This window comes from Rhea americana, unplaced genomic scaffold, assembly GCF_003343005.1.
Source record: "Rhea americana isolate MKP2758 unplaced genomic scaffold, rheAme1 scaffold_222, whole genome shotgun sequence".
Taxonomy (NCBI): domain Eukaryota; kingdom Metazoa; phylum Chordata; class Aves; order Rheiformes; family Rheidae; genus Rhea; species Rhea americana.
Window position 1 is genome coordinate 686,730 of NW_028186337.1, and position 27,908 is coordinate 714,637.

General features: G+C 40.7%; 1 protein-coding gene across 3 annotated transcripts; it reads left to right on the forward strand.

Moving 5' to 3' along the window:
• Positions 1 to 222: 222 nt before the first annotated feature.
• On the forward strand, positions 223 to 27,871 carry MACROH2A2 (macroH2A.2 histone). 3 transcript variants are annotated; one of them, XM_085305564.1, is made up of 9 exons: positions 223 to 280; positions 7,501 to 7,733; positions 15,360 to 15,466; positions 17,741 to 17,938; positions 19,464 to 19,574; positions 20,619 to 20,718; positions 21,909 to 21,998; positions 23,704 to 23,878; positions 27,090 to 27,871. In XM_085305564.1, the coding sequence occupies exons 2-9, from the start codon at positions 7,562 to 7,564 to the stop codon at positions 27,253 to 27,255; spliced, it is 1,119 nt and encodes a 372-aa protein (XP_085161690.1). In that variant the 5' UTR covers positions 223 to 280; positions 7,501 to 7,561; the 3' UTR covers positions 27,256 to 27,871. The 3 variants fall into 3 exon arrangements, with proteins under 3 accessions (XP_085161690.1, XP_085161687.1, XP_085161688.1); XM_085305561.1 differs by lacking the exon at positions 223 to 280 and adding an exon at positions 287 to 467; XM_085305562.1 differs by lacking the exon at positions 223 to 280 and adding an exon at positions 1,148 to 1,359.
• Positions 27,872 to 27,908: the final 37 nt, after the last annotated feature.

Genomic DNA, 27,908 nt, shown 5'->3' on the forward strand with positions numbered 1-27,908 from the left:
TTTGTTAGCACCGCTCAAGCCCGCTGGGCGCCGGCGGGCTGGATGCGAGGCGCCGAGCGGCCGCGGGTCACCTTGCCGCAGGGCGGCTCGCTGCCCCGACACCGGGCAGGCGGCAGGCGACAGCGTCGAGCCGGAGCCCGCGCGGCGGGGGGCTGGGGAAGGCGCGGCAGCGCTGGGGCCCCGGCGAGGCGAGGAGGAGCAGCGCGCTGGCTGCCGGGGAGGGCGGCGGCGATAGGGGGGTTGCTGGAGGCCCCGGCTGCAGTGACTCCTCCTAGAGGCGGTATGCGGAGCGGGAGGAAACCCCTTCCACCCCCCTCGCGAGGAGCCGCCGCCATCGCCGTCGGAACGTACAATACGGGAGGCGAGCCGGCGGCTGAGGCGGAGCAAGGGCGGGGGTGGGGGGGGAGGAAAAAAAGAGGAAAACGAGGAAGGGAAGAGAAGGCGGCGGCGGCCGGCGGCGGCGGCAGGTGAGGCCCCGCTCCCGCCCCTCCCTCGCTTCCCCTCCCGGCGCCGCTGCTCCCTTTCTCTGGGGCCGCCGCGCTGAGGGGAAGGAAGGGGGCAGGGCGGGCGGCCGTTGGGGCGCGCGCGGCGGCCGTTGCGGCCGTTGGTGGGGGGATGAGGTCGGGGGGGGGCCCGAGGCGCGCGCCCAACCGCCCGCTCCCCGGGGGCTGCGCTCGGCCCCCGCGTGCCTGTGGCTCCCCCCTCCCCGGCCCGCCCGGAGCGAGGCCGAGAGAAGCACTTCCCGTTCCGGGGACGTGCCCCGCGGCGGGCATGGCCGCCGCCGCCTCCCCCCTAGGCCTCCCGTGRCGGCGGCAGCGAGCCCCTTGTTGGGGTCGGGGGGGGGCTGTTTGCGCGGGAAAGCCAACGGCCACTCCCCCCTCACACCCCCTCCGCCGTCGCGCCGCAAGGCGCCTGCGCGGCCGCGGGTGTGAGCGCGCGCGGCGCCGGTACGCACTCCTGCCAGCCAATGGGCTGGCGCCGCCGGGCGCCGCTCTCAGGTGTTTTGGCCCCTCCGGCCAATCAGCGAGTGCGGAGGTTGTCGGGGGTGGGGGGAGGAAGAGAACTCGCGCCGCGCTCCCGGCGCTGTGGGCGGCCAATGAGCGGACGCGCCGCTGCGTCGGGGGCAGTGGGCGGGGCGCGTGCCGCCAGGGCAACGGCGTGGGCTGTAACGGCCGGCGCGCGCGGCCCGGGCCGGCCTCTGGCGACGCAGCCGCGGCGTCCTGCCGCCGCTGTACTGGRGCGGTGCCGGCCGCAGCGGCGCCCCGCCGTCGCCTGGAGGCCTCGGAGCTGGGGCCCGCCCCCGCGCCGCTCGCCGCTGTGTGAGGAGCGGTGTCCGAGGAAGACTTGCTTTGGAGCGAGGTTAATGCCTTCCGCCTCTGAGGGTTCTCCAGGGCAGCGTTTGCCCTACCGTGGCAATCAGTGTCTTGTCTGTAACTGTAATTTCTTAGGTGAAGGGCCATCGGCCAGGCCGTGTTTTGTTGGCTTCAGTGTGCCGTCGACGCTTCTGTTGGCACAAATGTACTCTGTCGTTGTTTTGGGGTGGGTTGAGCATAGGGGACAGGCTGTTGTTGTGCTGTGTTCACTGGTCTTATCTTACCACTTGGGTCAGGAAATAAGTTTCTGCCTTAAATCTTCTGAATTATTTTGACAAAGTGATATTCGTATGCGAGTGTGGTTTAGGATGCCTGCTAGATATGGTTTATTTGAGTCACTTGTGAGGTTGTAGCTGTTCAAACAGATATAAGCTTAAGATGAGGAAAATGCAGCTATTTTGGTAACAGTCCTGCGTGTTCTTGATGTCAATTTTTTTCTCATGAGTTTAAGTTTTCTCAGTATTGGGAAGCCAAGCACAAGTGATTAGCATGTGTGAACCATGAAGAAATGGTGTTCAACACACCACTGAAGAATAATTTCAGTAGAAACAGTCACAGGGCAAAGCCTTGAAAAGACTCTGGTGCTAGTTCTGTGCCTGAGGCCACTCAAAGACACTTGCCACAAAGCATTGGCATCTAGCCATTTCTGAACGTTTCAGCCTGGGTAAAAGTAACCAGTGTGACCTTCTGATTTAGCTCAAAGTATAATGTCTCTATATAAATGTCTTTTCACAACTATTTGAAGGAGGACACTTAACATGTTGTGTTACGGATCAGTCTGCCGGGTGATGTTGTAGCCACCTGTGAAGCCTAGAAAGATGCATACTCTTTTCTTCATGCACACAGTGAATGGTAGCCTGCAATAACTGCTGGTTCAAACTGATGAGAAATTTGCCTAATCATTACTCAGATATTTACTGATAACTGGTTGCTAATGTGCATTTTGTATTGGTGCAGTAATTATCTTAGCTTTCCTGTATCTTACAGGGGATGTGAAGAATAACAACCAGGATTTACTTTGTTTTCCTCCAGTGTTGCAACAGTCTTGGTGATCCATTATGCAAACTAAGACTTTCTTTTCTTCGATATTGCTGGTTTTTCTCTCAAGAGAAATTCAGACCTTCTCTTGATGAAGGGGAGCTTGCTTGAACTGATGCATGTCTGTGGCGGCTGAGGAGAATTCAGGGTTGCAGTTTGAGTCTTGTAATAAATAGCCTAGGATATGTCTACAAAGGGTCCTTGTGAGTGTAAGAGCACACTCATTTCTCTTCTCTGTTAGCTTGCTAACATCACTTAATAGAACAGCTTCTGCTTCAGACTTATATGAGCAGACACAGTTTTAGATATTGTTCTTTTTGATCAGCTATTAAACAATATTTAATAACTCTGTTCAGAAGATCTTATGCATTTTGCACTGCACTGAATTTTCTGATATGCACTCATGCTTTCTAACCACATTTTGACATGTTAATCTCTAAAATTGTTTCCCAGCTAGCTTTTCAAGTACAATTCCAGCTCGCTTGAAGGCTGCAGTCTCTCCTATGCCCCTAGGTTATCCTTGCTTTTCTAAAATGATACTCTTACCACCTAAAGATGATTGTGTAATTTCTTCTGAGCATCAGTGTGGGAAGGACTAGAAAGTAGTTTTAAGATTGCTTTGGTAAACCTTGGATATGGGCACGGAATGCAAATTGCACAATGGTCAGTGAGCTTAGCAGAATGTCTCAGGGTAGTCTGTTATTGCAGCGAGCTTGTGGGTTAATCATYGTTCTGTGCAGATAAAAAAAAATAATGGAAGAAAATGAGGTGTTAGGGTTTGTAGTGGAGGAGCCTTCCAAGTGGCCAAAGGAAGATGCTTTCTTCCAAAGCAGGCCCACCTAAGAGTGGAGAGGAGGCATAGCTCTTTTTCTGGGTGTCAGAAGGAAAATGTTGCTGGTTGCTTTCAGCTCTAATGAAGATATAACACTGAGGACGGCTCAGCTTGCAAAAGTCTACCCTGTTTTCATCACGTTGTGGAGAGCTCCAGGAGATTTGGTAGCTATTAAATCTCCCATAGCAACATGGGGATGTTGGAGTCATGGCAGAGTGGGAGTGTGCCGTGACCAATTAGGAGATTGGAGGCATTAATTGCTTTAAATGGCCCAATCTTCGTGATGTCACGATAGTCAGATACAGATGCAGTTCTTCTAACTCGGCTAAGCTGGACTTCACATAAATGGCATGGCCTTGTTTTTTAATGCAGACAATAGTTTATAAAGGCAAGACCAGAGATAATCAACCAGTTGGCAATAGGGCAGTTAATATGGTAGACTTGAGTTCTTCCAGTTGATAAGCTGTTGACATTTAGCTGACCTCCTGAAGAGAACAATTAGGACAGAAGTGTTCAACTTGTACCTCTTCAGCTGTCTGTGGCTCTGGAGCGGTTCTGGTGGGTGCATCAAGTAACTGGTGTCAGGTCTGACTTGATTTGAATCTTTCTAGGTAAACCAGATCCTTGCCTGTGGGAGAAATGAGCCAGCAGGGCCCAAAATCCTGGCCCTTGGGGCCTAGGTGCTGACCTAGGAGCAGTGAGATTGCAAGTATCGAGAGTCACCTGTAGCCTCTGCAGTCCTTAGCATCCACTCAAAGTTACGTGGCGAGGGATAATTGGCCACGCCAGTTTATCGCATTTCCTTTGTTCACGGTCGACAGGAAGTATACTCTGATAGCTTTGACTATACTATAGCTTTCTTTTCTACCAAAAGTCATCTTGCATAGGGGAGAAGGCAAGAACTGAGCTTCATGGGATTTCACATACTTATTTGTATGTCACTGCCCAGTACAACCAGTTCCCTATAAGTTGCAAAGAAGAGAGAAAGAGAGCATTAGTACAGGTTTGAAACTTTTTTTTCATGTTTAGACTTTCAAAAAGTTGTGCGAATACACCTCATTTGTTACTGGCAGTGTATTTGAAAAAATGTTTTAGAAATCCAAAGGTTGCTTCGATGGTAGGGAAAATAAGGCTGTGAAACTTGCAGTGCCTGTGAGAGATTAGGAAAAAATAAAAGCGTAAAGAAAGAGGTGGAAATGTAGATAAGGCAACAGAAGAATGAACCAGAAGTGATTAATTATACACAGAAATGTATATAATGTAGTAGTGTGCCCTGGAGTGTGGTGCTTAGTTATACAAGAATATTTTGATTTTCAATCACAAAGACCAAGTACAACAGCAGTTGAATTCTGTGAATTCAAACCTTGTGGCATTGCTTTTTTTTCACTGATTTACAAGCAACTGGGATTTGGTACTATAGGAACAAGTACACGAGAGATTAGCTTAATATGATTTTGATACATGGTTCTTTGTAGTGTACTCTTTCACTGTGGTTCTCTGTAGGGATTATAGTGCAGGACAGAATTCTTGGGCCATGAAGCTGCCTGCTGGTGCTGTAGGAATCAAATCATAACCTAGTGCATACATTAAGTGCCATCTTAAAATGAGTTATTGTTGCTCATATTACTCATAACAGAAGGCTGTTCCAGAAGTTCTTTCCTCTGATGGCTAGAAACCTAATTCCCAGCCTACATTTGTTCATTAATTTGAATGTCAGTTATCATACAAACTGAAAAGGACAAGTTATGCTACTGATAAACGTTTCAGTTTTATATTAGAAAGGTTAATGATGGGTTTGTCACAAATTACAGATTTCAACAAATAAGAGGACTAGATAAAGAGACCTTGAGACATCTAGTCATCCTCCTGTCCCAAGTCAGATCCAATGCTCCCTGTGTCTTTCCTGACACACATTTCTCTAACTTGTTTAAAGCTGTTCTGGTAGAAAGATTCTGCAGCCTTCCCAGGTGATGTATTCCAATGCTCTGCTATTCTCCCAGTTATGAAGCTTTTTTAAGAGTCCCTCTCCAGTCTGCTTTTTCTTCCTATCTGACATGTATATATGGAACACACATTCCTGGCATCTTTGAAGCAGTCTTTTATGTCTTTGAAGACCATTATCATGTCTTCCCACTTCTTTTAATCTTTATGATTTGTTTATGTGTCTGAGACCTCTGATTACTTTTATCACGCTCCTTCGGATTCTCTCTGATTGCTCCAGGTATTTGAAGTGAGGTATCTCCTCATCTAAGGCTTAGTACTGGCCGTTGATGATGATCTTTCTTTATCCACTGTAACCTCTTAGTCCTAGTCAGCAGAACTCCGTCCTTGCAGTTGTTCCCCATCTTATAAAATCGGTTACTCCTGAATAAATGCAATTAATATGTTTCTTGGGACTTTTTTTGTTGGCTTGTATCTGTTTGCAGTGGCCAGTGCCATTTAATCTGTAGTTAGCCAGAAAAGCAGCAGTTTATTAGCTCTTTTACTACCATTCTTGATTCCAAACTGGTGGTTCTCATGCAACTCAGATTGGGATGATGAACAACATAAATTTTGATGGATCCATGTCTAATAGGTTTACTGATTTAATGTTTCCTAGCTTTAATTATTGTGTCTATATAATATATTGCACACAGAAAGAAAAATTGGCTTGTAGACAAGGACACATCAGGGTTTTATAGATCCCTGCAGACCCTGTGGTGATTATATTTCCTCAGCATCGTAAGTGGAACCACTGTTCAATTTAGATTATCATAGAAAACCACCCTTCAATTTGGCTATTAGAAATGAGCAACTTTGTGTGAATGTCTGTCTTAGTATGGGGCAGGTGACCCTCTTCATATATGCATTTAGTTTGTAATAAGCAGGGTAAGGACCAAACACAGATTTCTGTGCCCTCTTCAAATCAGTGTTGAGTGTTCTCAAGGGTCTGGTGTGGTGTCAAAGACTTTCTTTAGAAGGCTGTTTAAAATGCAGATCATAATCTCACTGGTCTGGTATGATTCAGTTTCACAATATCACTTAATGTCATCAAAATATTATTCAAATTTTCCTTCTTTTGTTCCCTTGTTTTACTGAAGTGAATGAATACTGGGAATTATATAGTTATGTGATCATTATGGAAATGTCTTCTGCTGCAGTCACACTTTTCATTTACTCCGAAGATATTAATCTGGATCTACTTTGTTGTAATTGGGATCATAGTTAGACCACTTGGGCAGCTATCAAAATGGAGTTAAAAACAATCTTTGGAAACGAAGTTAAAACTTCACCATTATTTGACTTGGAGTGGGATCTGTGTGTGTAATTCAGACCACTTGCAGTCTGTAAATGGACTGGCTGACTCCAGAGTTTGTAGGGTTTGTTATCCATTTATTTGGAATCTCATCGTTGCCAGAAAAGCAAGGAGAGAAGCAGATTTGTTTTCTTTGCTCCTGTGTATAGCCTAGGCTGGCTCTTCATGGGGAAAAAACATCTTCAGAGAGCTAGATGAGGAAGGGGAGGAAAAAAAAAGTCAGTAGCCAGTCCTTTTAAGATGAGAGATTAAAGAAGTCCATTTACATCTGTGGAGGCAGGCTTCTACAGCTCTTAGTGGCTGCTGTGGAGGTGATCCAGAGAGAATTATTAAAGCAGTGAAGCCTGTGAGCTGCCACTCAGGCTCTGTTCCTGAGGCCAGAGCAGTGACAGAGGAGGTGCATGAAACACAGTTGTTTCCCAGCTTCTCATCTTAAGGCAAACATGCTAAAATCAGTGAAGCTGTATTTTTAAAAGACATGTGAAGCAGTATGTTTGGAGGTATCATCTTTTGTATTCTGTTGTGCAAGTGGTACAGCTTCCTCTAGTTTTTGGTGACGATGGTACSAGTATCTGCTTTTCAACTGGTTTTATGCTATCCATTATATCAGTTCTTCTCCTTTGTTTATAACCTGCTGAACTTAAACAATCGGCATTGAAATTTTCCATGCTGCTGCTGTCTGCCTTGGTATGATTTGCTTTTTTTGTTTTTTTAAGATGTAGTTTAACATATATCTCTACTTTTCAAACCATCCTTCTGTGGTATTGTTAAACTAACAGTGCAGTAGTCAAGGGAAAAGCTATAGCAAATGTTCTAGTTATCCATCTTTTAATGAATAATACTTCTGCGTTAACAGTTATTGAGACAAGGTTTAGATTTTTTCCTCCTGTAAGGACAAGGAGATCTATAAAGATGTTTCTTGCATACTGAACATCAATCCAGTTTTTCTTTTTCTCTTGCAGCTTTTGGATTGGAGCAAGGAGATAAGAATCGCCAACAAATTGAAAAGCACAAAGCTGCAAGATGTCGGGCCGAAGTGGGAAAAAGAAAATGTCCAAACTATCACGCTCAAGTAGGGCGGGTGTTATTTTCCCAGTGGGGAGGATGATGCGCTACTTAAAGAAAGGGACATACAAGTACCGAATAGGCGTTGGAGCACCAGTTTACATGGCAGCCGTCATAGAGTATCTAGCAGGTAATCCAATAACCAGATACTAGAAGTGCTGATCGCACACAGAAGTTAGGGATATCCATGGGACATGAATATGATCAGTACCTCTGAAAGCGTAGAATGTGTTGAAATTTGTTTAAAATGCTTAAGGGAATTAATTTGCTTCTTGGAAAGCTTGAGGATAGAAATTTTCTTTTAGGGGTACTATGCTTGATTGCTAGTTGAGAGGGTTGTTTTTCATTGCTCTGCAGAGTGAGGAGTCACACCCAGGTAGTCCCCTCCGCCAAGAGAAAACAGATATGAAGTATGGGTTTGATAGCATTGGAGATGAATAACATGAGAGGACAAAAGCAACTTCACCTTATACATCTATAGTACTTCTTAAGCAGACAAGCTGGTTTTTTTGATGTCTGCTCTCCTCACAGAACAGCGTTAAAGTGCTATGAAATAGAGATGTCGTTCACCTGTGGGTTTTTTTTTTTTTCTTAATCCTTTTGATTTTCTTCAGTGTATAAAAAGCTATGATTGTGTCAGGGTTTAAATCTTCCTACATACCAGAACTCTTCATTTCACTTACGAAATTGACCTTACTTCAGAAGAAGGGGCAGATGTCACACTGTGATAATATATACTGCAATATACTGTGATATATTGCAGTATTTCATACTATCCTATGAAAATATCTGTGCTCAAATTCTTATTTAAGTGTGGAAAACAGCGTGTTAGCAAATTGTTACAAAACTCCGTGGAGAAAAGAGTATGGTTCAAGTTACTGTAGGAGTTACAGATCAAGACTGAGGTGCATTAGAGGATCTATGAAGAGTCACAAGCTGCAATTAGTTGAGTTGATTGTGTTTCAGAGTATAGTTTATCTCCAAAATGACATGGAAGAAGTGTACCTGAAGCCTGGTTGCCCATGTAATGGCATACCAGTCTTTATGTAAATACTGTTGTCTCCTTTACACATGAGAACCTGCTTTCTCAACCAGAAGATAAAAACACTATTTCTTTTTAAAGATACGAAGACAACTTGAAGTAGTGATAATCAACTTTGCATGTTAAATTTCTGATGCTGCCTAATAGCATGTTAGAGAAACTTAAGTGTTTGTGCCAATTAATTGCAGAATCAGAATCTATCTTTTTCTTCTGAGGCTATTTTTGAAGCTGGAATGAAAAAATACTGCTTATATGGAAGAAATATAAACAAAATATTTAAGCTTACATTTATGCTCACCTTCCTTTCCTCTAAAAGATAAGTCCAGAAAAGGAGCTGGCTTTAAAATAAAATAACATGCTTCTGAAAAGCAGAATCAAAGTCCAAAATGATGAGCACACCTCCTCCTCTTTTGATCTTTTATTGTGTAAGATTCAACATGTTTGATTTAAGAGCTTTTGCAGTCATCTTTCCTCTAGAGAAAGATCAGTTCTGTAAATGATCTTGGAGGAGACCTTTCACTTTTTAGAGAACATACATTTATTCATATGCACAATTCTGCAGTTCCAAGACTTCATTTTTAATTTATGAAACAGAAACTTCTCTGTGGAGCTGGTGCAGCTGTCCTGGACAGGGGAAGTCTGACTTGCAGAGCTTGCTTAGCTGCAGTATCAAGTGCCATGTGGCAGAGATGCTTCAGTGGCTGCTGGAAGTTAGATGAAAAGGTGGAGATACAGGGTTCAGAGCCCATGTAGCTCCCCTGCTCTAACACAGTGGTTTTTAATTTGTTTTGATTTGTGGGCTTCTATATGTTACCTAATGGAGGTTCAGGTCTCTTCAAGATTGTCATAAATATGGATTTCTCTATATCAAGGTGTGTTTGATTTTCTTTATCATCGACTGTGGATCACCTAGAAGTCATCTACGGATTTCTGGATGCCTGGATATCACAACTTGAAAACTGTATTACGTAGGTTTTGGAAACTGCGCTATATTTTATAGCTGACTAACCTGCTACATAATGGTTCTACTGATCTTCAAGCTGGGAAGGAATGCTACTTTTCATTTCCCAGTCCATGAAAATCCATAGCATTCTGATAAGCTTCTTTAATAAGCATTTGGACATAATCGTTCTCTGAGCTGTAGCAGTTTTACAAGGTGTAGTAGTAAATTGTCAATAACTCATCAGATACATGCAGCCTTTTTTCTGTAGTGCAGACTTAGTTGTGGTCAACTTCTTATAACATTCAACTCAGCACGATTTATCTATAGTCTGAACTAGGGCAGTGTATGTGTTGGCTCTGCTTCTGTGTAGTAAGTACATCTTAATTTAAATCATTAATTTGGAAAGGGCAGATTATGTACAAGAATTCACTATGTTTTGGAAAAAAAAAAAGATTGTATAGTCAATCAGGCAAGATAATTGCTAGATATGTAGGCATTAGGCCAACATAAATTGTAAAGGAATGTTGTTTTAAGCAGCTTGGTTCAGCAGAGAGATTAAGAAAACTCCAAGTTTGAATATATTGCGTCTGTAGTAGTATGGAGTAATGTTTCTGAGCAAACACCTATTTTCTCATACATAATGATATTTCTAAACCAAAGTTTTTCTACTCTGTCCAGAGTTGTTGTTGAGTGGGGTGGTTTTATTTGTTTTTTGTGGGGGATGGAGGGGATAAGATTTCAAAGAGGGATAGTTCAATTAAAAAGCAGTATGTATAACCTTTCTGATGTGGTTATTCCTATTAAGTATGTGTGAATATAGTTTTTTTTTTTCTAGCATGCCTTTGGAAACAAAATATATTTTCCTGGGGCTGTTGTCAAATAAGGTGTTATATATCAAACAGGTAATGCTTCTTAACATTATCTGATACTCCCTATCATAAATTCCAGTCTTCACTTGCTCACTTGTGAAAGTGAAGTCACTTGCTATGAAATGGTGACTACTTGGGCTGAAAGTCTGCATACAGGGGAGTTGCTTCGGGCTAAATTTGGGGGACTGGGAGTAAAGGAGCAGGAGAAATTCGGTCTGGTTCTTTAACCATATCTGTCAGGGAGCTGGATAACAAGGTGGAAAATTAGAGCAAAGGCCAAGGATTGAATGGTGGGAAATGTTGATTTTTAAAGAACCCAGAAAGGAAGTGAGCCTGAGTATTAAAACAGACGAGAATAATGGGCAGGAGGCAGAAACTGAGGCCATTTGGGAAAGGAAACAGATGAGAAATCTCAGGTGTAGATTGCCTAGGAAGGGAGTTGGGCTATGGAGCTGGGTAAACGAGACATGATTGGAATAGAGGCAGGATGGATGAGGCAGGAAGAGTTAAACCTGGATCAGAACCATCTGTTCGCACTCATGCATGGCCTAGAGTGGACCAGCGATTTGTCCAGATGCAATTGGCCACCCATGTGGTCCGTTTAAACCCTGCATTTGGGTTGCCCTGAAGCACAGAGCCTCTTGAGTAGCATCGTCTGGGTGGAACATATACATCCTTGTTCCCAGTCACCAAGTAGTTTAGACTGCCTTTTGGCTTTGGTAGGTGCTGTCTGTCACAAGCCACTAGTTGCCCATTTTTTCCTTTGTATGCAGCATTGTTTGTGGCATATGTGGCATTATTTGTGTGTGCATATTGTGCACCTCACAGCCGTTATCAATGCTGAATCTGAGCTGTGGGTTGTCAGCCCCATTGGTAAAATGCCAGCAGGCACTGCAGGTTATTACCAGAAGAGGTACTTTTTAACCTCAATTGATTAGCTAATGTGAGGAAGATATCATCAAGGATCTAAAGCTCTTTTTTATATCCTCTCTACCCTGTTTCAGACTTTAGGCAAGTCATATTGCAAAACTGCAGCTTAGTTCCTGTCCAGAAGGCAGAGTTTACTGGAGCRGTCTTTTACTCCACTGACTTTGGAGTCAAAACTGCCAACCAGGAAAAAATGGCCACATTCTCATTGGATTTATAGACTTTGCAACATGCCAGACTGCGGTCTGTGTGTGTGCCGGGCTGACAGCAGTAGTCATYGTCTAAATCAAATACCGTCTGAATGTGTTCCGTAAGGCACCTTCCCAAAGCGTGAGGCTAAACATACAGATGCCTGTTGCTTAGGAAGCAGGAGATATATAAATGGTCTGCTGATTGACTGTTGGATTTGTCAGCAGAAAGCCATCTTCTCTAATTCAGGGGCAGGATAACACCAGCAAATACTTGCTCCTTCAAAGGACATCGACTAACATTCTCCTCTGTCTGGTATACCCACCTGCTTTCAAGAGGCACACTGAGCAGATAATTTTCCACTCACAGATGGGACTAAGAACTCCATCATCCAATACATCTTTTCAGAGCAAAAGTATTCTTGGGTAGACTTGCATGTGGCAGTGTAACAGGAGCTGTCACAGCTTATTCTCAAGGGGAAGTAAAAAACAAGATAACCTGCCTGAAATCTTTCTAGTTCTGTGATCGGTAGTTCCCATATGTCTTACCTATTGGTCTCACTGAGCACAAAAGCAGACCAGACTCAGCTGAACAAATAGCTTTGACCTGCCTGTGATGCTTTTAGTTTCCAGACATCCAAATCTGTTGATCTGTCAATATCTAAAGAAACCCCTTTTTTTCTCTGTATGTGCTGTCACTAGATAAGACAATCTAATCCAATTCAGTTTATAGCTTAGCTCCTGCTTATATTGGTTAAAAGACAGTTCTGTTCTTCACTCATCCCGAAAAGGCTGCATTAAAAAGACTTAAGATATCTTTTGGGGTCACTTTTATTTTTGCGAGTTGGAGGTACAAATACTTCTGCCCAATCTTCCTTTGTACTGTCCTGTAGCCAGAAGAGAGTCTGAGAAACACACTAATTCTTTGTAAAGGTCCTCACAGAGGGTGAGATTTGACTCAGTATTAAATATTGACAATGTGGTTACCTTACATATGAGCTTAAATGTCTAGGTGATGTGTAGAGTCAGTGGGCAGTGCTGAGCATGGTTCAGTTGACCTACGTTAGGTGTCTACTGAAGCAAAGATGAACTGTGAGATGTGTAGATGAGCTGGTTTGCTTTTACCTGCCTGTGCTAAAGATATCTGAATTTGAGTAGATCATTGCCTCCTGGAGACTGATCTGAACAAGAAAATTCATTGAACTATGTTCTTTCCTTGAAGTTACACTTCCAGTCTGGATTTTAAACCTTGAGGGAAGCAAGATTGTTTCAAGATTTCATTGTAATTCTTAGCATCTGCTGCTGAGAGGATATAATGTAAAACCAACTTTGTCTGAGAATATCAAGCCATTTGATTGCAAAAAGCTTGTTAGAGGATAGGACGTTGTTATAGGACCTATATTTTCAGACTTCAGTCTCCATAGAATTTAAATGGCCTCAACTGTCAAGATATTTCTATTTGAAATATAAAGCAGTTTCTTTAGGGATCTGTTCACATCTGCTGAGAGTGTGATTACTGAAGCCTCCAGATGTGATGTTGCATTTTACAAGTGCCTTTTTGTATTTTTAAGATAGTGAGTTTCTACTTCCACTCTGAAGCAATCAATATGGCTTCAAGTATATCAAACATCACTGTATTTCAAAGTAGAAAAATATGCATATAGACAATTGTTAGAAGGAGGTAAGGCAAGTATTTACCTGTGCAAATAATTAGCATCCTTTGATACGTTATTTATGTGCGTATTCCGTAGTCTGTCCTGTATAGTCTCTACCTTGGATTCCCTACTTCCTGGTGTCCTGTGGTAGACTTAAAAAAAAAAAAAAAAGTGGTTGGCGTTTGAGTGTTCTGCATTTTTTGCTCTTAACATTAGGCAGAGGACATTTGAGTGCACCATCTGGACGCTGGCCAGAGGACCCAGAACCTTGGGGACTGGGGTGAGCACACATTAGCAGAATGTGCCTATTGTTGGCACATCTGAAAGAACTTCGGTTACCATGCAGGTAAGTATGGTTTTTTCCTGATGCAAATTTCCTCTGCTGTGAGCATATATCTGCAAAACCCACTGGAGAAGTATGGGTCTCTCTTCTTGCTTTATGCAGGTCTGCATAACAGATGACAATCTATTACTGCTGTCTGCTACTGCATTAGCTCCAATGGCAGAGGTCAGGGAGGTAGATGTGAGGTGCCAGGSCCTGCAGCCCAGCATGAGTGAATATAGCTGGACTATGTAGGATTTTTTTTTTCCCCAAATCTTCTATTTGGAAGTGCAAGTCAGGCATTCCAAGATTAGCAAAAGCCAGAGCTGAGGTTACTGATCTAACTTTATTAAAAGTCTGATGTGTATTTGTATTGATAACATTTTTGATTGATCACACACTGATTTTACTTCTGTGGTTATGATAACCATAGTTCCAGTATTTCCTAAAATTTAAATGCTTGTCTTTGCAACTTTGGTACTATTTCTTGAAAGTTTTCATGTGTAATTGTGAAAAAAAATCAGCAGATGCTATTCTTAACATACAGATTTAACTGAATGTTAGAGATAATCTTACATAATAGTGAAAGCTGGATGACAAGTATGCACCTTTGTTATTCTAACTGAGTGAAACTCAAGGTTTGTATTTTTCCTGTGAACTGAGAGCTAAACCTCTTGATGATATTCTTTGGATTTTAGCCAGAGATCATTGTGTAGGTTTTCACTAGATTGAAAGTTGTCTGTTTGTAATACTTACAGTTCTTTTTTTTTTTTTTTTTTTTAATCCACTGAAGGGGAATAAGATGTCACTAACAGAATACTAATGGGCTATCTTTTTCTTGCCCGTATTGTTGATAAATTTAAAAACAAAAGTTAAAAAATGAGGAAAGGTACACTAGATATTTGCAGCTTGTTTCCTTGTCAAAGTTTTTTTTTTTATGATTATTCTGAGCGAAGTACTCCTTTCTCTCTCTCTTACATGAGAAATAACTTCTAAATAGGGTCAAACTGTTAATTAATTTTAGTGACTGTTACAGTTTAAAGAAGACTAACTCAAAAAAATTTCTCTGTTTCCTCTATAAAGATCAGAAGAACCTCAGAAACTTTAGGTCACAGCTGAAATGTTGTTGTAGATTTAGAGAAACTGCTTTTAAAGTGACCTTTTACTTCTGGAAAATATAGAAGGAATTTTCTACCGGTAGTTTGTGCATTGAAACTCTTAAGTTGTCTGCTTGCATCTGAGCCAAACTCTGCATATCTTAATCTGAAATGAAGCATCTCACAGATTTCCAGTGGTCTTTAATGCAGTATTGTAGCACTGCCTGGCTTGTCTGTTGGCTTTCAGAGTATTTCTTCAAATGCACCTCAGTCTTCATCTTACTTGGTCCTAAGAATCCTTGCTGTTTTGTCAGAACTTTCTTTACGAGGTTTGGGGTTTCTCTGCATGCTTTCCTGTTCTGTTGTTACAGGGTTACTGCTGAATTTTGGACTGTGTAGAGAATGTTTATGTAGAGAATGTTTTATTTTTTTCAAAAAGAATCTGGCTTGAGACTTGTAAAAGCAGTTATATGAACCAAGCTTAGGATATTTCCTGCTAGGTATCCTTTAGAGAAGAAATTATTTTACGTAAATTTGCAAACATACTGACTGTGGTTTACTTTCTGCATTTCCATGGCAAAGACCATTTAAAGCAGGAAACACCCTTGAAGAGGTAACTGATATTAAAAAGGACTGTAAATGTATAGGAATGTATATGCAGATGTATAGAAGTTACATTTCTGTTGCTCATTTTTATCTCAATCTATTTGCAGCTGAAATTTTAGAACTAGCAGGAAATGCAGCAAGAGACAACAAGAAAGGAAGAATTGCCCCCAGACACATCCTCCTGGCAGTTGCAAATGATGAGGAACTGAATCAGGTACCTGTTTACATTTCAGTGGAAGAGTTATGTTCTGTAGTCCAAGTGAAACTGCTATTTCTGAAAGTTAGAAACGGCGTAGTCTGACATATGAATGAGAATGTAAATATTAGAGCAGAAGAAAGCAAGATTATGCCCACCTTTATAAAAGCAAAATATTTGTATACATCTACCTTTAGCTGTGTAAATATGTATGGAAAGGGACATGGTAGGGAAGATGTTAGGTGGGAGGTTCATTGTATCCAAAAGTTTGACAGTTCCTCTCAAGCTGTTGGACTCTACATATAAGTAAAATACTGGAAAATAGTGACTCTGAGCAATTCCACACATGCCTAAACTGAAATCTCTCTCCAATGTCCTAAAAAGGACCACAAAACACTGATTTGAAAAAAAGAGGTGTGGGTAAGTTTATATGGGTAGGTTAGATGTGGTGAATCTTAAATCTACATGTTCTTGTGTTTTTTCTGTTTCAAGTAGGTATCATGCTGTTACAAGTGGCACACAAGGAATCTTTCACAGTTTTCTGTTTGAAGTTTTAAAATATGTGAATTTCTCCGTGATTTTATGGGAGAAATTTTGCTAGTTGTCATCCAGGATCCTATTCTTTCAGTGGCCTTTTGGAAGAGGTTGGGTATGCCCTCATCTTTATGGCTAATTAGTTTTTCTTTCCATGTCATTCATCGTTCTGTTTCTCTCTGGATAGAAATATACCTTAGGTGCCTGAGACCAGTTCTTGAACCGACAGTGTCCGTATAGGACCTGAGTACCTTTACCTGTACCTAGCTCTTAAAGGGCATGATATATACCCAACAACTTGGTGTTCCTTTTTGTGTTTTGAAGTGGAACTTCCAATGGCTACAACCCTAGGCTTAGATGTAGTGCTTTTGTTAACGTAGCTTAAACTAATTAGCTGATTCCTTAATGGCAACTTTTTAAATATTTTATCTCTACATTGAGAAATACCAGGATCTTTTGGCCTCTTTCTTTTCTTTTTTTTTTTTTTTTTNTTTTCCCTTACTGGTATGTCTCCTTTTACTGTGGTTCTAGGGAAACATATCTCTGGGTTTAAATTTTGCTTCTTTTGCAGGCTGAGAGTCCTGTTAAAGGGGGTAAAGTTTATGATTTATTTTTTGCTCAGGGACATCCAATTCTCATATAAAATGTGCTGTATGGAAAACTTCTTTCCAAAAGTTGTGGAACTGTGTGTTTTCTATTATACTGTGTGTGAGGCCCATCTTGGATAGGGATCTGGCTCACTTTCTGTGACTGCTGCATCCAGGACTGCCTCCCCCTCCRTATGCCTGAGTCCCATTAGCACTCAGACTGTGATTTTCAAAGCTCTGACTTTGAGGATTGCTTGTGGAATTGCTTCTGCTAAACTTGTTGAGTGAAAAGAGAGGTCATGTCACGGGCTGTGAACTGCAGTATTCAGCAGTGCTGGAGAGGTTTAGTCAACATCAGAGGATCTCGTCTTGGCTAGCCCAGCAGGAAGATGGGAAACATCATTCATACTTTGACAGATTCTTGTGCTACGCTTGACTCCTTTAAAAAAATTAAAAGCTGTGCCTGTGAAGTCATCCAGCTCTTGCTTTTCTGTTACAGGGGACTGAAATGTCAAAACAGAGGCTAGAAGAGGACAAAGAATGATAATATCAGTCCATTCCCTGCTAGGTAGTACTAGTCACAGGCTTGTGAGGTGGAGACTAGATCTACGTTGTCAGTTAGGAGTTAAACAGATTTTGTCCTCCAGATAGTATAATGGCCCACTCTGGTATAGTGAGAGTGATCCCCATTCTTCTCTAAGTGCCATTCCTATTGTTTCCTTCTTCCAGGCTGGTGCTTGGAGCTCATACCTGCATTCAATCCACTTTCCTACCAGAAGGATCTATAATGCATTTTTCTCTGAACAGGGCTGTGGTGCTGTCAATTTTATGTAGCCTGCTGCTGTAGCAGTTACTTCATTCACTGCTTGTGAGCCAGCAAGAGTAGGTATGCAGAAAGACCAGCACCGAGAGAAAGAAGAGTGACTGGCCTGTGTTCACTGTGTTCAGTGTTCACTGGCACGTGTGGACTTTATAAACAGTGTGACCTGCCAGGTTTCTGTGCTGTTGTGGATTTCCTCCTAATCGGATTCTCTCATGGTAAAGGAACAAAGTGCAGTGCTTTAGGACAGTATGTGCTCTACTTGTATGGGTGGTCAGTGAAGCAGCTTGAGTGCATAAGAGAATCTGTAACAGGATATTTTCTGCTCCTTTACACCATTTCTCTGTGCAGTTGCTAAAGGGTGTGACTATTGCAAGTGGAGGTGTCCTGCCCAGAATTCAACCAGAGCTCCTGGCCAAGAAAAGGGGTGCCAAAGGCAAATCTGAGACCATCCTTTCCCCTACTCCTGAGAAAAAAGGAAGGAAATCCATGGTGAGCAAAAAGAGTGGGAAGAAAGCAAAGTCTGCCAAGGCCAGGACACCCAAAAAGGTAAGCATGAGGCAGGTACCAAATTTTGAAAGTGTGGGAGAAGGAATGGATCAGAAAATATCTAGGAATATAAGGATAAATAGATCAGCRCTTGTGCATTAGTTATTTGTTTGTTACAGCTTGAAATGGGAGGTAGGAGTTGAAAATAGAGAGACCAGGATATTTTTCTCTGAATTTTAGGAATAGTTAGAGAATCACAATAATTCACATAGATGGTACACTAATTGTGCAGGAATGAGCTCTAGCATTTAAAATAGAGGAAACTGTATTCTAAGTCATTCTCTGGTTGATAGATACCATGCCTTCAGCCCTCTGCAGTTACCAGATTGCTGTTGAAGGTTTTCACTGGTCAGAGAACTTGCTCTGAGCTGGTATATAAAAGTCATTTTGACAAGCCCTTTGTTTCACTCGGTCCTACCTGTGGTGCTGTTAAGGGTTTTTAGAAAGTTGAGAGAAGAATAAGTAAGTTGGAACTTGACCACTGCACCTTCCCTAACAGTGGCCCATCCTCTGTTGCTGTCCAAGATAGTTTATTGTGGTAAAGTAATAACCTAGACCAATGCTCCTTGGTTTGTCATTCCAGTGTGTGGATGTTAAAATGTTAACGAAGTTTTGCTTGGATAGGAATTAAGTTGTTTTAAGCTGTGATCTAAACTTCTTAAATTCTTGTGTTGAGCCCATCTTTCTGGAAATAGACTTTGATAGATCTTTGACAGATCTGCATYGTTGGGAATATGCAAAGATTACATTTAAGAAGACAATAGAGTTACTTAGTAGTTAGAGTAGGATGCCTCTGTGTATTTATTTCAGTTACCACCTTACTTGGAATTGCACATGTGCAGGATTTGGGGCTCATCAGGAATAGTTAGCTTCTTGACATCCTTGAGCCAAATATGGAGAGATGTGAGTATGTGCTCTCACAGCCCTGGTAGGAACAGCTTTCCTGCTTCTGGAGCTAGGTTGCTTGAAGGAGTGTGTCCCACAAAAGGGATTTTGCACTCAAACTTTAGCTAGTGATTAAGTATTTCATTTTATCCTGCTTATATTGAGGTGTGATGGCTCTCTATTGTCAGTATGGATYAATATTTATGATTTGTTAGTTGAGACTTGTTATGTTGTTCAGATATTTTTTCCTTCAAACGGGAGCATTTGACAGGGATACTAAGTTTGATTTAGAATGGACTCTCCTCTGTTAGCAGCAAAAATAAAAAAAATAATGCAAACCTACCCATGAAGACAACAGTAATCACGAGTAAAACCAGAAATGGGTRTGCATACCTCTGACTCTTACCATGACCACAAATTTATATAATGCCTTAGATGAACCACTGATCATTTAGTGTGTTATAGACAACAGAGAACTCTTATATAAATCTTTTGGGAATAAAAGGCTATGAATAATATATTGCCCTGAGAAGATGAGATCTGTAGTAACTGGTTAAATCTGTTCATTGCTGAGTAATGGTGAACACTGTCTTTGTTTGGAGGGTTTTTGCTTATCTTTTTTTTTTTTTTCCCCAAATAGAACAAACAAAAGGACAGTGAAAAAGAAGGGGCTTCAAATTCGACAGCTGAAGATGGGCCTGGGGATGGTTTCACTATCTTGTCCTCCAAAAGCCTTGTGCCAGGACAAAAGGTAATGCAAAGTTATAACAGATGGGGGTTACACCAGTGAAGCCTAGTATGAACAGAATGATCCTTTTTATCCAGTACCAGTAYGAGATCTTCTCTTCATTTTCTATCAGTGGTCCCAAATTTAAGACTTGATCTTAAACTCAAGGCATTGGGATGTGCTCTCTCCAAAAAAGAGGGCTGCAAATAACAGATTTCTAAGGATAAGGCTAGTCAGTCTCTCTTCTTGGGGAGAGAGCCATACTGATTCATTTCACTGGTAAAGCTGTTCTAGGATTTTGTTCGGTTTGGACTCAGCTGTATACTGCTGAACCAAATTTTGTCTTCTAAACTATGTCCAAACGGGTGGATATAGAAGCATTTCTGAGCTCTCATGCCCCAGCCGCATCCCAAGTAAGTTTTTGACCAAGTCCCTAGGATTACCCAGCAACTTTCACATGTTGGTTTGTGCCAGAAGACTGGGTGCCCCAGCTTGAAAGCAGGCCACGAGGTGCTACTCTCTTCAAATTGAAGGCCTTACCAGACCTGCAGTGTGTGCCTATCTCTGTGTAGAACAGACTGTGACAGTCCAGAATTACAAAACTAACCCACCAAACAATCGACATGTTGATATTGTCCAGTCAGACTGTCCATCCCATTCCTTCCTTTTGTTTTCTTTTTCTTCACTAGCCAAGAAGATTTTTTGCTGTCCTTAATCTTTGTACCATTGAATGAAGCTGCAGTTTTTCTTGCAGGTTTAGCTATGGAGATGTAGTAAATTTTTTTTTATTATTACTTTTATTTCAAATAGTAGGCTCATCTGGAAAAACATTTCTTGCAATAATTTCCTTTTGAGCAAGCTTCCAAACTATAAGAATATCATGGAACAGTCTAACTGGTGTAGAAATCAAAGTCTAAAAGACAGAATCACACAATACTGAACACAATAAATTTAATGATCTCTGAAAAACAGAATCCACCCTTCTGGTTTAGTTATTTGATATGAAAATTATTTTGCCCTCAGATTATTAGTTTTAATTCTTTCTACTCTCTCATCATCGTCTTACAGCTTTCTCTGACACAGAGTGACATCAGCCATATTGGCTCCATGAAAGTAGAAGGCATTGTTCACCCTACAACTGCTGAAATAGACCTCAAGGAGGAAATAGGTGAGGCTCTGCTGCACGCAGAAAAAGCAAATCTAAGTTGGAACAGTATCTGGTCTACTAGCTGCCTGCTGAGATTCCATCCTGTTTCATCTGAATCTTCCCCAGGCCATAAAATATCACTTACAACACTTCTGAAAATCAGGCTGGAACTGACTAGGTATAACAGGCTAATCACTATTTTTCTTATTTTAATGATGGCTAACAACACTCAAAACACAGATAATTTCTTAAAGCATATGGGCAGCAAAGGTGTAAATAATCATTATTAGTCTTTATTGGATTTTTTTTGTATTTGCCTTTGAAAATTTTGTGAGGAAAATTATATGTATTAATAACACTTCTAATTGTGCTTTTCACTATAGAATTCTACATGCTTCAGAAAAACCTATGTGCAAAGCCTTGTACTGCTCATGTGAAATAAAGAAATGTTATTATCTGTTTTGTACAGATATGGAAGTTGACGCAGTAGGGAGGTAAACTACTTGCCTATGATACAGTCAGCTGCACTGAGAGGCAGAGAATCCAGCTGCAGGCTTTGGATTGTTGTTCTATTCACTGGCATCCCAACWGTGTTTATTTCATAAATTATTTCAGGAAAGTAATTGGGGTTAGCRTGTTGCAGTGATGTAGGAGACAGAATGATACCTATACTGATGTATATTGCTGAGCTACAAGGGACATTAAGTTAAGTTATGGGATAGAGCTCATAAGCACTGCATCATATCTTCGAAATTCCTGGTCCAACTTAGAAGTTATAAGAGTTCTGGAGTTTTGCTAGGATACTATTCCTGAAGGAAAGCGGCCTGCTTCATATGTTGATTTTGTTGATGGGTTATGAACGCTTTGTTTGTGGTAGTTTTTAAGCTGACAAGGATGCTTTATTTTTGTTGTTCTCTGGTCTGTTTAGGAAACAAGTCCTGCAAATCTTGCTATTCATATTTTCAACCTTAAGGCAGAGGAAGGTGGCATACTTGCAAATAATTGCATTAAAGTACTTCCAGTAATAACATGCAAGGTTTTTCAAAACCAATAAAAAATGACCTTTATCTGTGGCTGATAAAGTGGGAACATAAACATCAGCTGCTGCTAAACATGATAATACATGTAAAGTGTTCTTTTAAATACTGTAGAGGTTTTTTTTTCCATGTGGATACTTTGGAGCCAAGGTCTTTTGCTTTGTGTCCTTGCAGGCAAGGCTTTGGAAAAGGCTGGAGGAAAAGAGTTTTTAGAAACTGTGAAGGAGCTTCGCAAATCTCAAGGACCTTTGGAAGTTGCTGAAGGTAAAAAGGATGCTACTTTCTTTTCTGAAAATACTACGTTCCATAYGTTCTTTTCTCTTGACATTCTGATCTGTTCTTGATTATGCATGTGCCTTCTCTTATGTGATATAAAAGATCCTGTTTCTTCTTCAAGGCTGTTGCTGATACAGACAGCATATTTAGGAGGAAAAAAAGGGGGGGGGGGAGAGGAATAGGGTACCTCTGTGCTGTGCCCATTCTGTTTTTGGGTTTCTAGCTGCCAACACAGATTAAAGCAGGCTGTTTAGTTTACCTTAGGCCATTTCTATCTGTGGGGTCCCCAAATCAAGGAAAAATTATGCTGTCTCCTCTGTGCCATCTTTCCTTTCTATTTGCAGTATGTTCCTTAGCAAGAGCCAGAGCCAGCTCACAGTCTTACCACATGAACTATGAGAACAGTGGTAGTTCATAAATTTTCTTGCTTTTGCATATTTAATGAACAGTGTAGTCAACGCAATTTCCTTACTTTGATCACAAATAAAGATGTGATAGGATCTTTAGAACTTAGATGCTTTATTGTTTAAATTGCGTCTCTTCTCCCAGGTACTACCACTACTTTATAGAAATATAGAAGAACTCTTATGTTCAAATTCACATGTTTAGCATATCTATAGCAGTGAATAATTTGGGGCCTGAGATTATATCTTCCTTTATGAAAGGCCTTTTTGGGCCTTTTATCTTCCTTTTAAACCAGCTCCTAGGGTCTGAAGTTGGGCAGAGCGCAGATGGAGGGAAATTATAGTATATTTTCTAGTGCCTTATTTGACTTAGTATCTCAATAATAAAGAGGTCAAATGCTTAAATAGTATAGTTCATAAAATTCCTGAAATAGATAGCTTGGTTTTATATTCCCAAATGATAGGGAAATTTTTATACAATATATTTTCACTTTACTTTGTGTTCACTGCTTATAAATATATGCCATAACATAAGTCAACTACTTTTTTCTGTTAAAGTCACTACATCACTAGAAAATGGGCTCCTTTTATGCTGTTAAGAGGAAAGAAGGTAATCTTGGTTTAATAGACGGCTGACCCTCTGTCAGCCATCGCACTGTATTCGTGTGTTTGAAATTGCCACTTCCACTGATTTTTTGAGGCAAGCAGTACTAGACAGCTCTTAGTGACTGGAGGTCTGCTGCAAATACTTGAGCTCCAGCCTAACGGGCCGTGAGTTCAAGTGCTGCTCACAGGATGCATAGATAATGAGACCTAACTAGTGGTTACTTTCAACAGACTTCTTGGATTTTCGTGTCTTTATGTCTGAAATTACCTAGCTGTGAAGTGGGAGTAAACAGTACTCCCGAACACTCGAGCTATAATGATGCAGGATGTTGATGAAGCATTCTAATATGGCAACAGAAATGTCTATTGAGGAATTAAACTGTTTTCAGTTCAGTGTTTTGATACTCTGCATGAAATAAATCCAGAGTCCATGTTGAATGAGAAAGATAAAAAAATTATTGAAAAACTACGTGTTAATGAATGAACCCTCAGTCCTTTGATCTCCAAAGAAGTAGTGATTGATGGCAAGACAATCAGATTATGATTGCAAGGGAATCATTGAGGCATATGCTAATTCCTCATGTATTCTTTGGAAAGGTAATATAAAAGATTGCTTTGGATTGAGAGGTCATTGCAGAGTGCTTTCTGTTCAAAACTAAGTGTTGTCTTTTCATTTGTTCTAGCTGCACTTACCCAGTCTAGTGGCCTAGCAGCAAAGTTTGTCATCCACTGTCACATCCCACAGTGGGGCTCAGACAAGTGTGAAGAGCAGCTTGAGGAGACTATAAAGAACTGCTTAACAGCTGCAGAAGACAAGAAGTTGAAGTCTGTGGCTTTTCCCCCTTTTCCCAGTGGCAGGTAGGAATCTTTCTGTGTAAGAGAATTCTGTATTGTAATTGTACAATTAGCTGTCAGAGAGCTGCTGCTGTGGTAGAGAGATACCGTCTCATCCGTGACATCAAGGGGGCCAACCCTCGCTCATCTGAGGGCTGAGGCCAGGTGACACAGTGCTTCTCTGGAGTAAAAAAACTTAAAGGGCATTATTTGTGTGGAATGACCAGAAAGCCTTTATGTAAAGAAATCAGCTAAATCACATGCTTTCTTTTACTAGTGAGTAATTTCAATTTTTCTAGAACCTGGACCTGCACTGCCTTGGTTTTTATGTCCCCTCATTGTATTGTAGTGATTCTTGTTTAAAACTCCATTAGTATTAATAAGAGTACACTGGCATAATACTGAAGACAAGTAAAGACAATTTGGGCCAGGTAGACACAGGGTATTTACTTAAGTCATCCCAAGAGTATATATTAAACAGACYAGTTGGATGAAATGTTTTCTTTCAGAGGAAAATCACTCTGTTCCTCAAATATAGTTATGTTCTAAAAGGCAAACATCATTTTTTTCTCTTAACAGCTAGCAAATAAGATGTGCTTGACTAAGAAATCCAAAGCACTTTTCTTAAAGCTGTTTTCTAATCTTGACTGGTGCCTGATCATAAGAAGTCTTACACAAGCCCCGCTGATTGTCAAAGTTGTTCTTTTATGTTAGAGTTTGCATGCTTATGACTAATTTGAAATATAATGCCTGATTTTGGTAGTAATACCCAAAGAATAGAGTGCATAACCCATGCAAGCTGTGTTGACCCTGTAGTGAATAAATCAATGTAGGACTGCATTTTGATCACTGAAATCACCACACATCACTGAATATACAGAAGGAGCAAATGCCTTTTTTTGCACAGACACTTTTCAAGACACTATTTCAAGAACAACATTATTATGGACCAGGATAAAAGAGTAAATAGAAAAGCAGTATAATTTTAGTGATTTTATTTCTTTTATGCACAGATCTCTCTGTTTAGAGTGTTCAGTCAAAACTGAGTATGATAAATCATTTTACAACTTTTTATTATTAAAGTGTAGCCTTTAAAAATGTGAACTGTAACTTTTACAGCAATAAAAATAGTCTTTATAGACCTGGGGTCTCTTATGAACATTGTTTAAGAATAAACTAGTCCTAGAGCATCAGAATTAGTGCAGATCCTTTTGCTGCTTAGCTCCTCTTCGCGCTCTCTTGCTCTTAAAGTTACTGCTGTATTAGAGAAGAAAGAGRGTAGGTCCTAGCAGATACTGCTCTTTTGCACTTTATCAGAGGACCTCAGAGTTGTCTGAAAAAAGGCACAGAGTTTTTCAAAGGCTTCTAATGCTTTTGCTGTCATGTTATGCCAGCCTGCATCTCTGCATAAGAAATGCTGTTTTTGTTGGGTAGATCAGGATTTACACAGTATTAGTTCTGTAGATTTTTTTTTTTTTTTTTTTTTTTTTTTTTTTTTTTTTTTTTTTTTTGAGTCCAGCTTAGGAACTGTTTGGAGTGACAGATATGATATTGGGGAAATAGCAGAAGATAGGATATCTCAACTCTAGTAGGGCTTTGCACCTCCATGACCTTGTCATAAAAAGTAGAAAATGCAGTCTAGATGAAGTAAGTAGTGGTGGCAAGTGGATATAAACATTTTCAAAATTTTCTCACTAGCTCCATGCCAAAAAGACACATCAGCAGGGTTGTTGCAGAGAACTGTCATGGAACTAAAGCTACTAAATACTGTTTGTTAGTAATCATTTGGATGGTAGAGAGTAAACATACAACAGTTGTGGATGACTAGTTCTCAACTGTTCTTTTTTGGACACGATTTAGTATAAATATGGTAAGTAGTCTGAAATCATTGACRTGAAATTGAGTGAGAAGTAGTGAGTAGTACTAAACTTAGGAAGGAGAATAAAAACAAATACACAACATAATGTTGCTGTGGGGTGGGAAAGGAAGAAAAAGACTGGAAAGGTGGGTCTGGATGCTGTTAAAAGAGATACACCATTCCAGTGCTTAACAATCTTTACAGTTGAAAAATTGTGGTATCTGTGTATTTTGATGTAGCCCCATCACATTTTTAAGGACAGGTTAGATGAACTGCTTTCAGAAGCAGAAAAGTTAAGTGTGATCCTGCTTTAGAACAAGGGCGTGAATTAGGTTGTATTGGTCAGAATTTTGGCATGGATCTGACCTCTGTTGGAGTGTTACCGTGCAGCAGAATCTAAATAACAGTCATGAAACTCAAAAGCAGCCAGAATAGTTAAGCCCAAAGGCCTGTCTGAAATCTCAGCCAGGTCTTAACCCGCCTTCAAGCAATTCAGTGTACCCTGATAAAGTCTCATTCAGACTCTCCGAGGTATTTGACTTCCTGCATGCTCATGTAGCAAGCAAATTGCATCAACACACTTCAGTTGTAAAAGCAGCAGGTCTAGTATAAGCATGCTTCTGCTGAACCTCTGAGGCAGTCTGTCACTGTCGGGCAGCAGAAAAACCCCAGCAAGGAATGCGAAAGAGTTTTCTTCCCTCCCAAATGTCAGTGACACAGGATGTGTCACATTTATGATGTGCACTCAGCCAGTTCTCTTATATTGTGACACTGACATGAGGGTGAAGAAACTGAGTTGCAGCTGAATGGTTTTGTACCTCAAAACAGGCATATGAGAATGATTTAAGATGGAACAAACACTGTGGTCTAGAAACTCCAGTCTCAGTTACATGGACCAGCTGCCCTAAGACATGTGAACATAATTGAAAGCTACATTTAGTGCAAAGATTGGTAGCTTTTCAGTTCTTCTGAGGAAGAGTCTGATTTTTTTTTTCTTTTTTTTTTTTTTTTCTTTTTTTCTTTTTCTTTTTTTTTTTTTAAGTTTTTCACTAAAAAACAAATCATGCCTTGAACTTTTTAGCCTGCCCTACATGGGATAGGAAAGCTTTATCCTAAAGAATAGTGTTTAAATATGTTTTTTAGTCCTAAAAAAATAGAAGCAAATAAATACAGTAGCTATGTTAGCCAGAAACCTAGTACAGTAGCAGGTAAATGTTACTGTCAAACCCTTGGGGTTGGCTTTTGAGATTCACACATTAGAAAGCTGCCAGTATCTTAACATCAGCCTGTAGTTGGTATAGCTATGGTTCCTTTCAGCAGCATGCTTGCACAGATGGCTGACACTCACTTGTTTTGTTTTCTTTCTGTACCACATAGAAACTGCTTCCCAAAACAGACAGCAGCCCAGGTGACTCTCAGAGCCATTTCCACCCATTTTGATGGCACCAGCTCTTCCTCCTTGAAGAACATTTACTTTCTGCTCTTCGACAGTGAAAGTATTGGCATCTATGTGCAAGAAATGGCCAAGCTAGACACTAAGTAGCAGCAGCAGCCAAATGAAACTTTATTTTTCAACATAAACTTGAGTAGCATTAAAAGCATTAGAGGTGGGTTTTATTTTTTCAATGTGGTGAGGAGAGGGAATGGTAGTAGTGTGATGTGTTGTGACTTGATGAGGAGCTGTTACTAGAGATGAGAGGGGTTTAGTCTGATTCCTTCATGCTATCAACATCCTCTGTCCATTTATATCACCTTAAGCAACTGAATTACCATCTCTTTTCAGGAGTTTTAGTGTTCCTTGTTACTTTAGTTTAGAAGTTTTAAAGAGTAACCTTATTTTAGATTTGTAGAGATGGATTTTTCACATATGCACACACACGTGTGCACACATTAAAGAAAGCTCTTAAAAATGTTCTGTTCCCTTTTCCTCTCCCTTGAGGGTGGATGGTGAACTTTTGCCTCCAGTCCATGTGGGCGGGGAGAGGGAAAGGATTTTAGAAGTGACGCATGAGGAGCTTCTGTTTTTACTTTTAACTCACAATAATCTCTGTAATTACTGAGAATATTTCATGGTGATTTTCCTGTTTGTTTTATAAGAAAAAAGAAGAAAGATGTGTCAAGTGTGGTTATTGTTATAAACCCTAATTTTGCTCTGGAAATGTCTCACCGTATATATATATATAWAAAAAAGCAGCT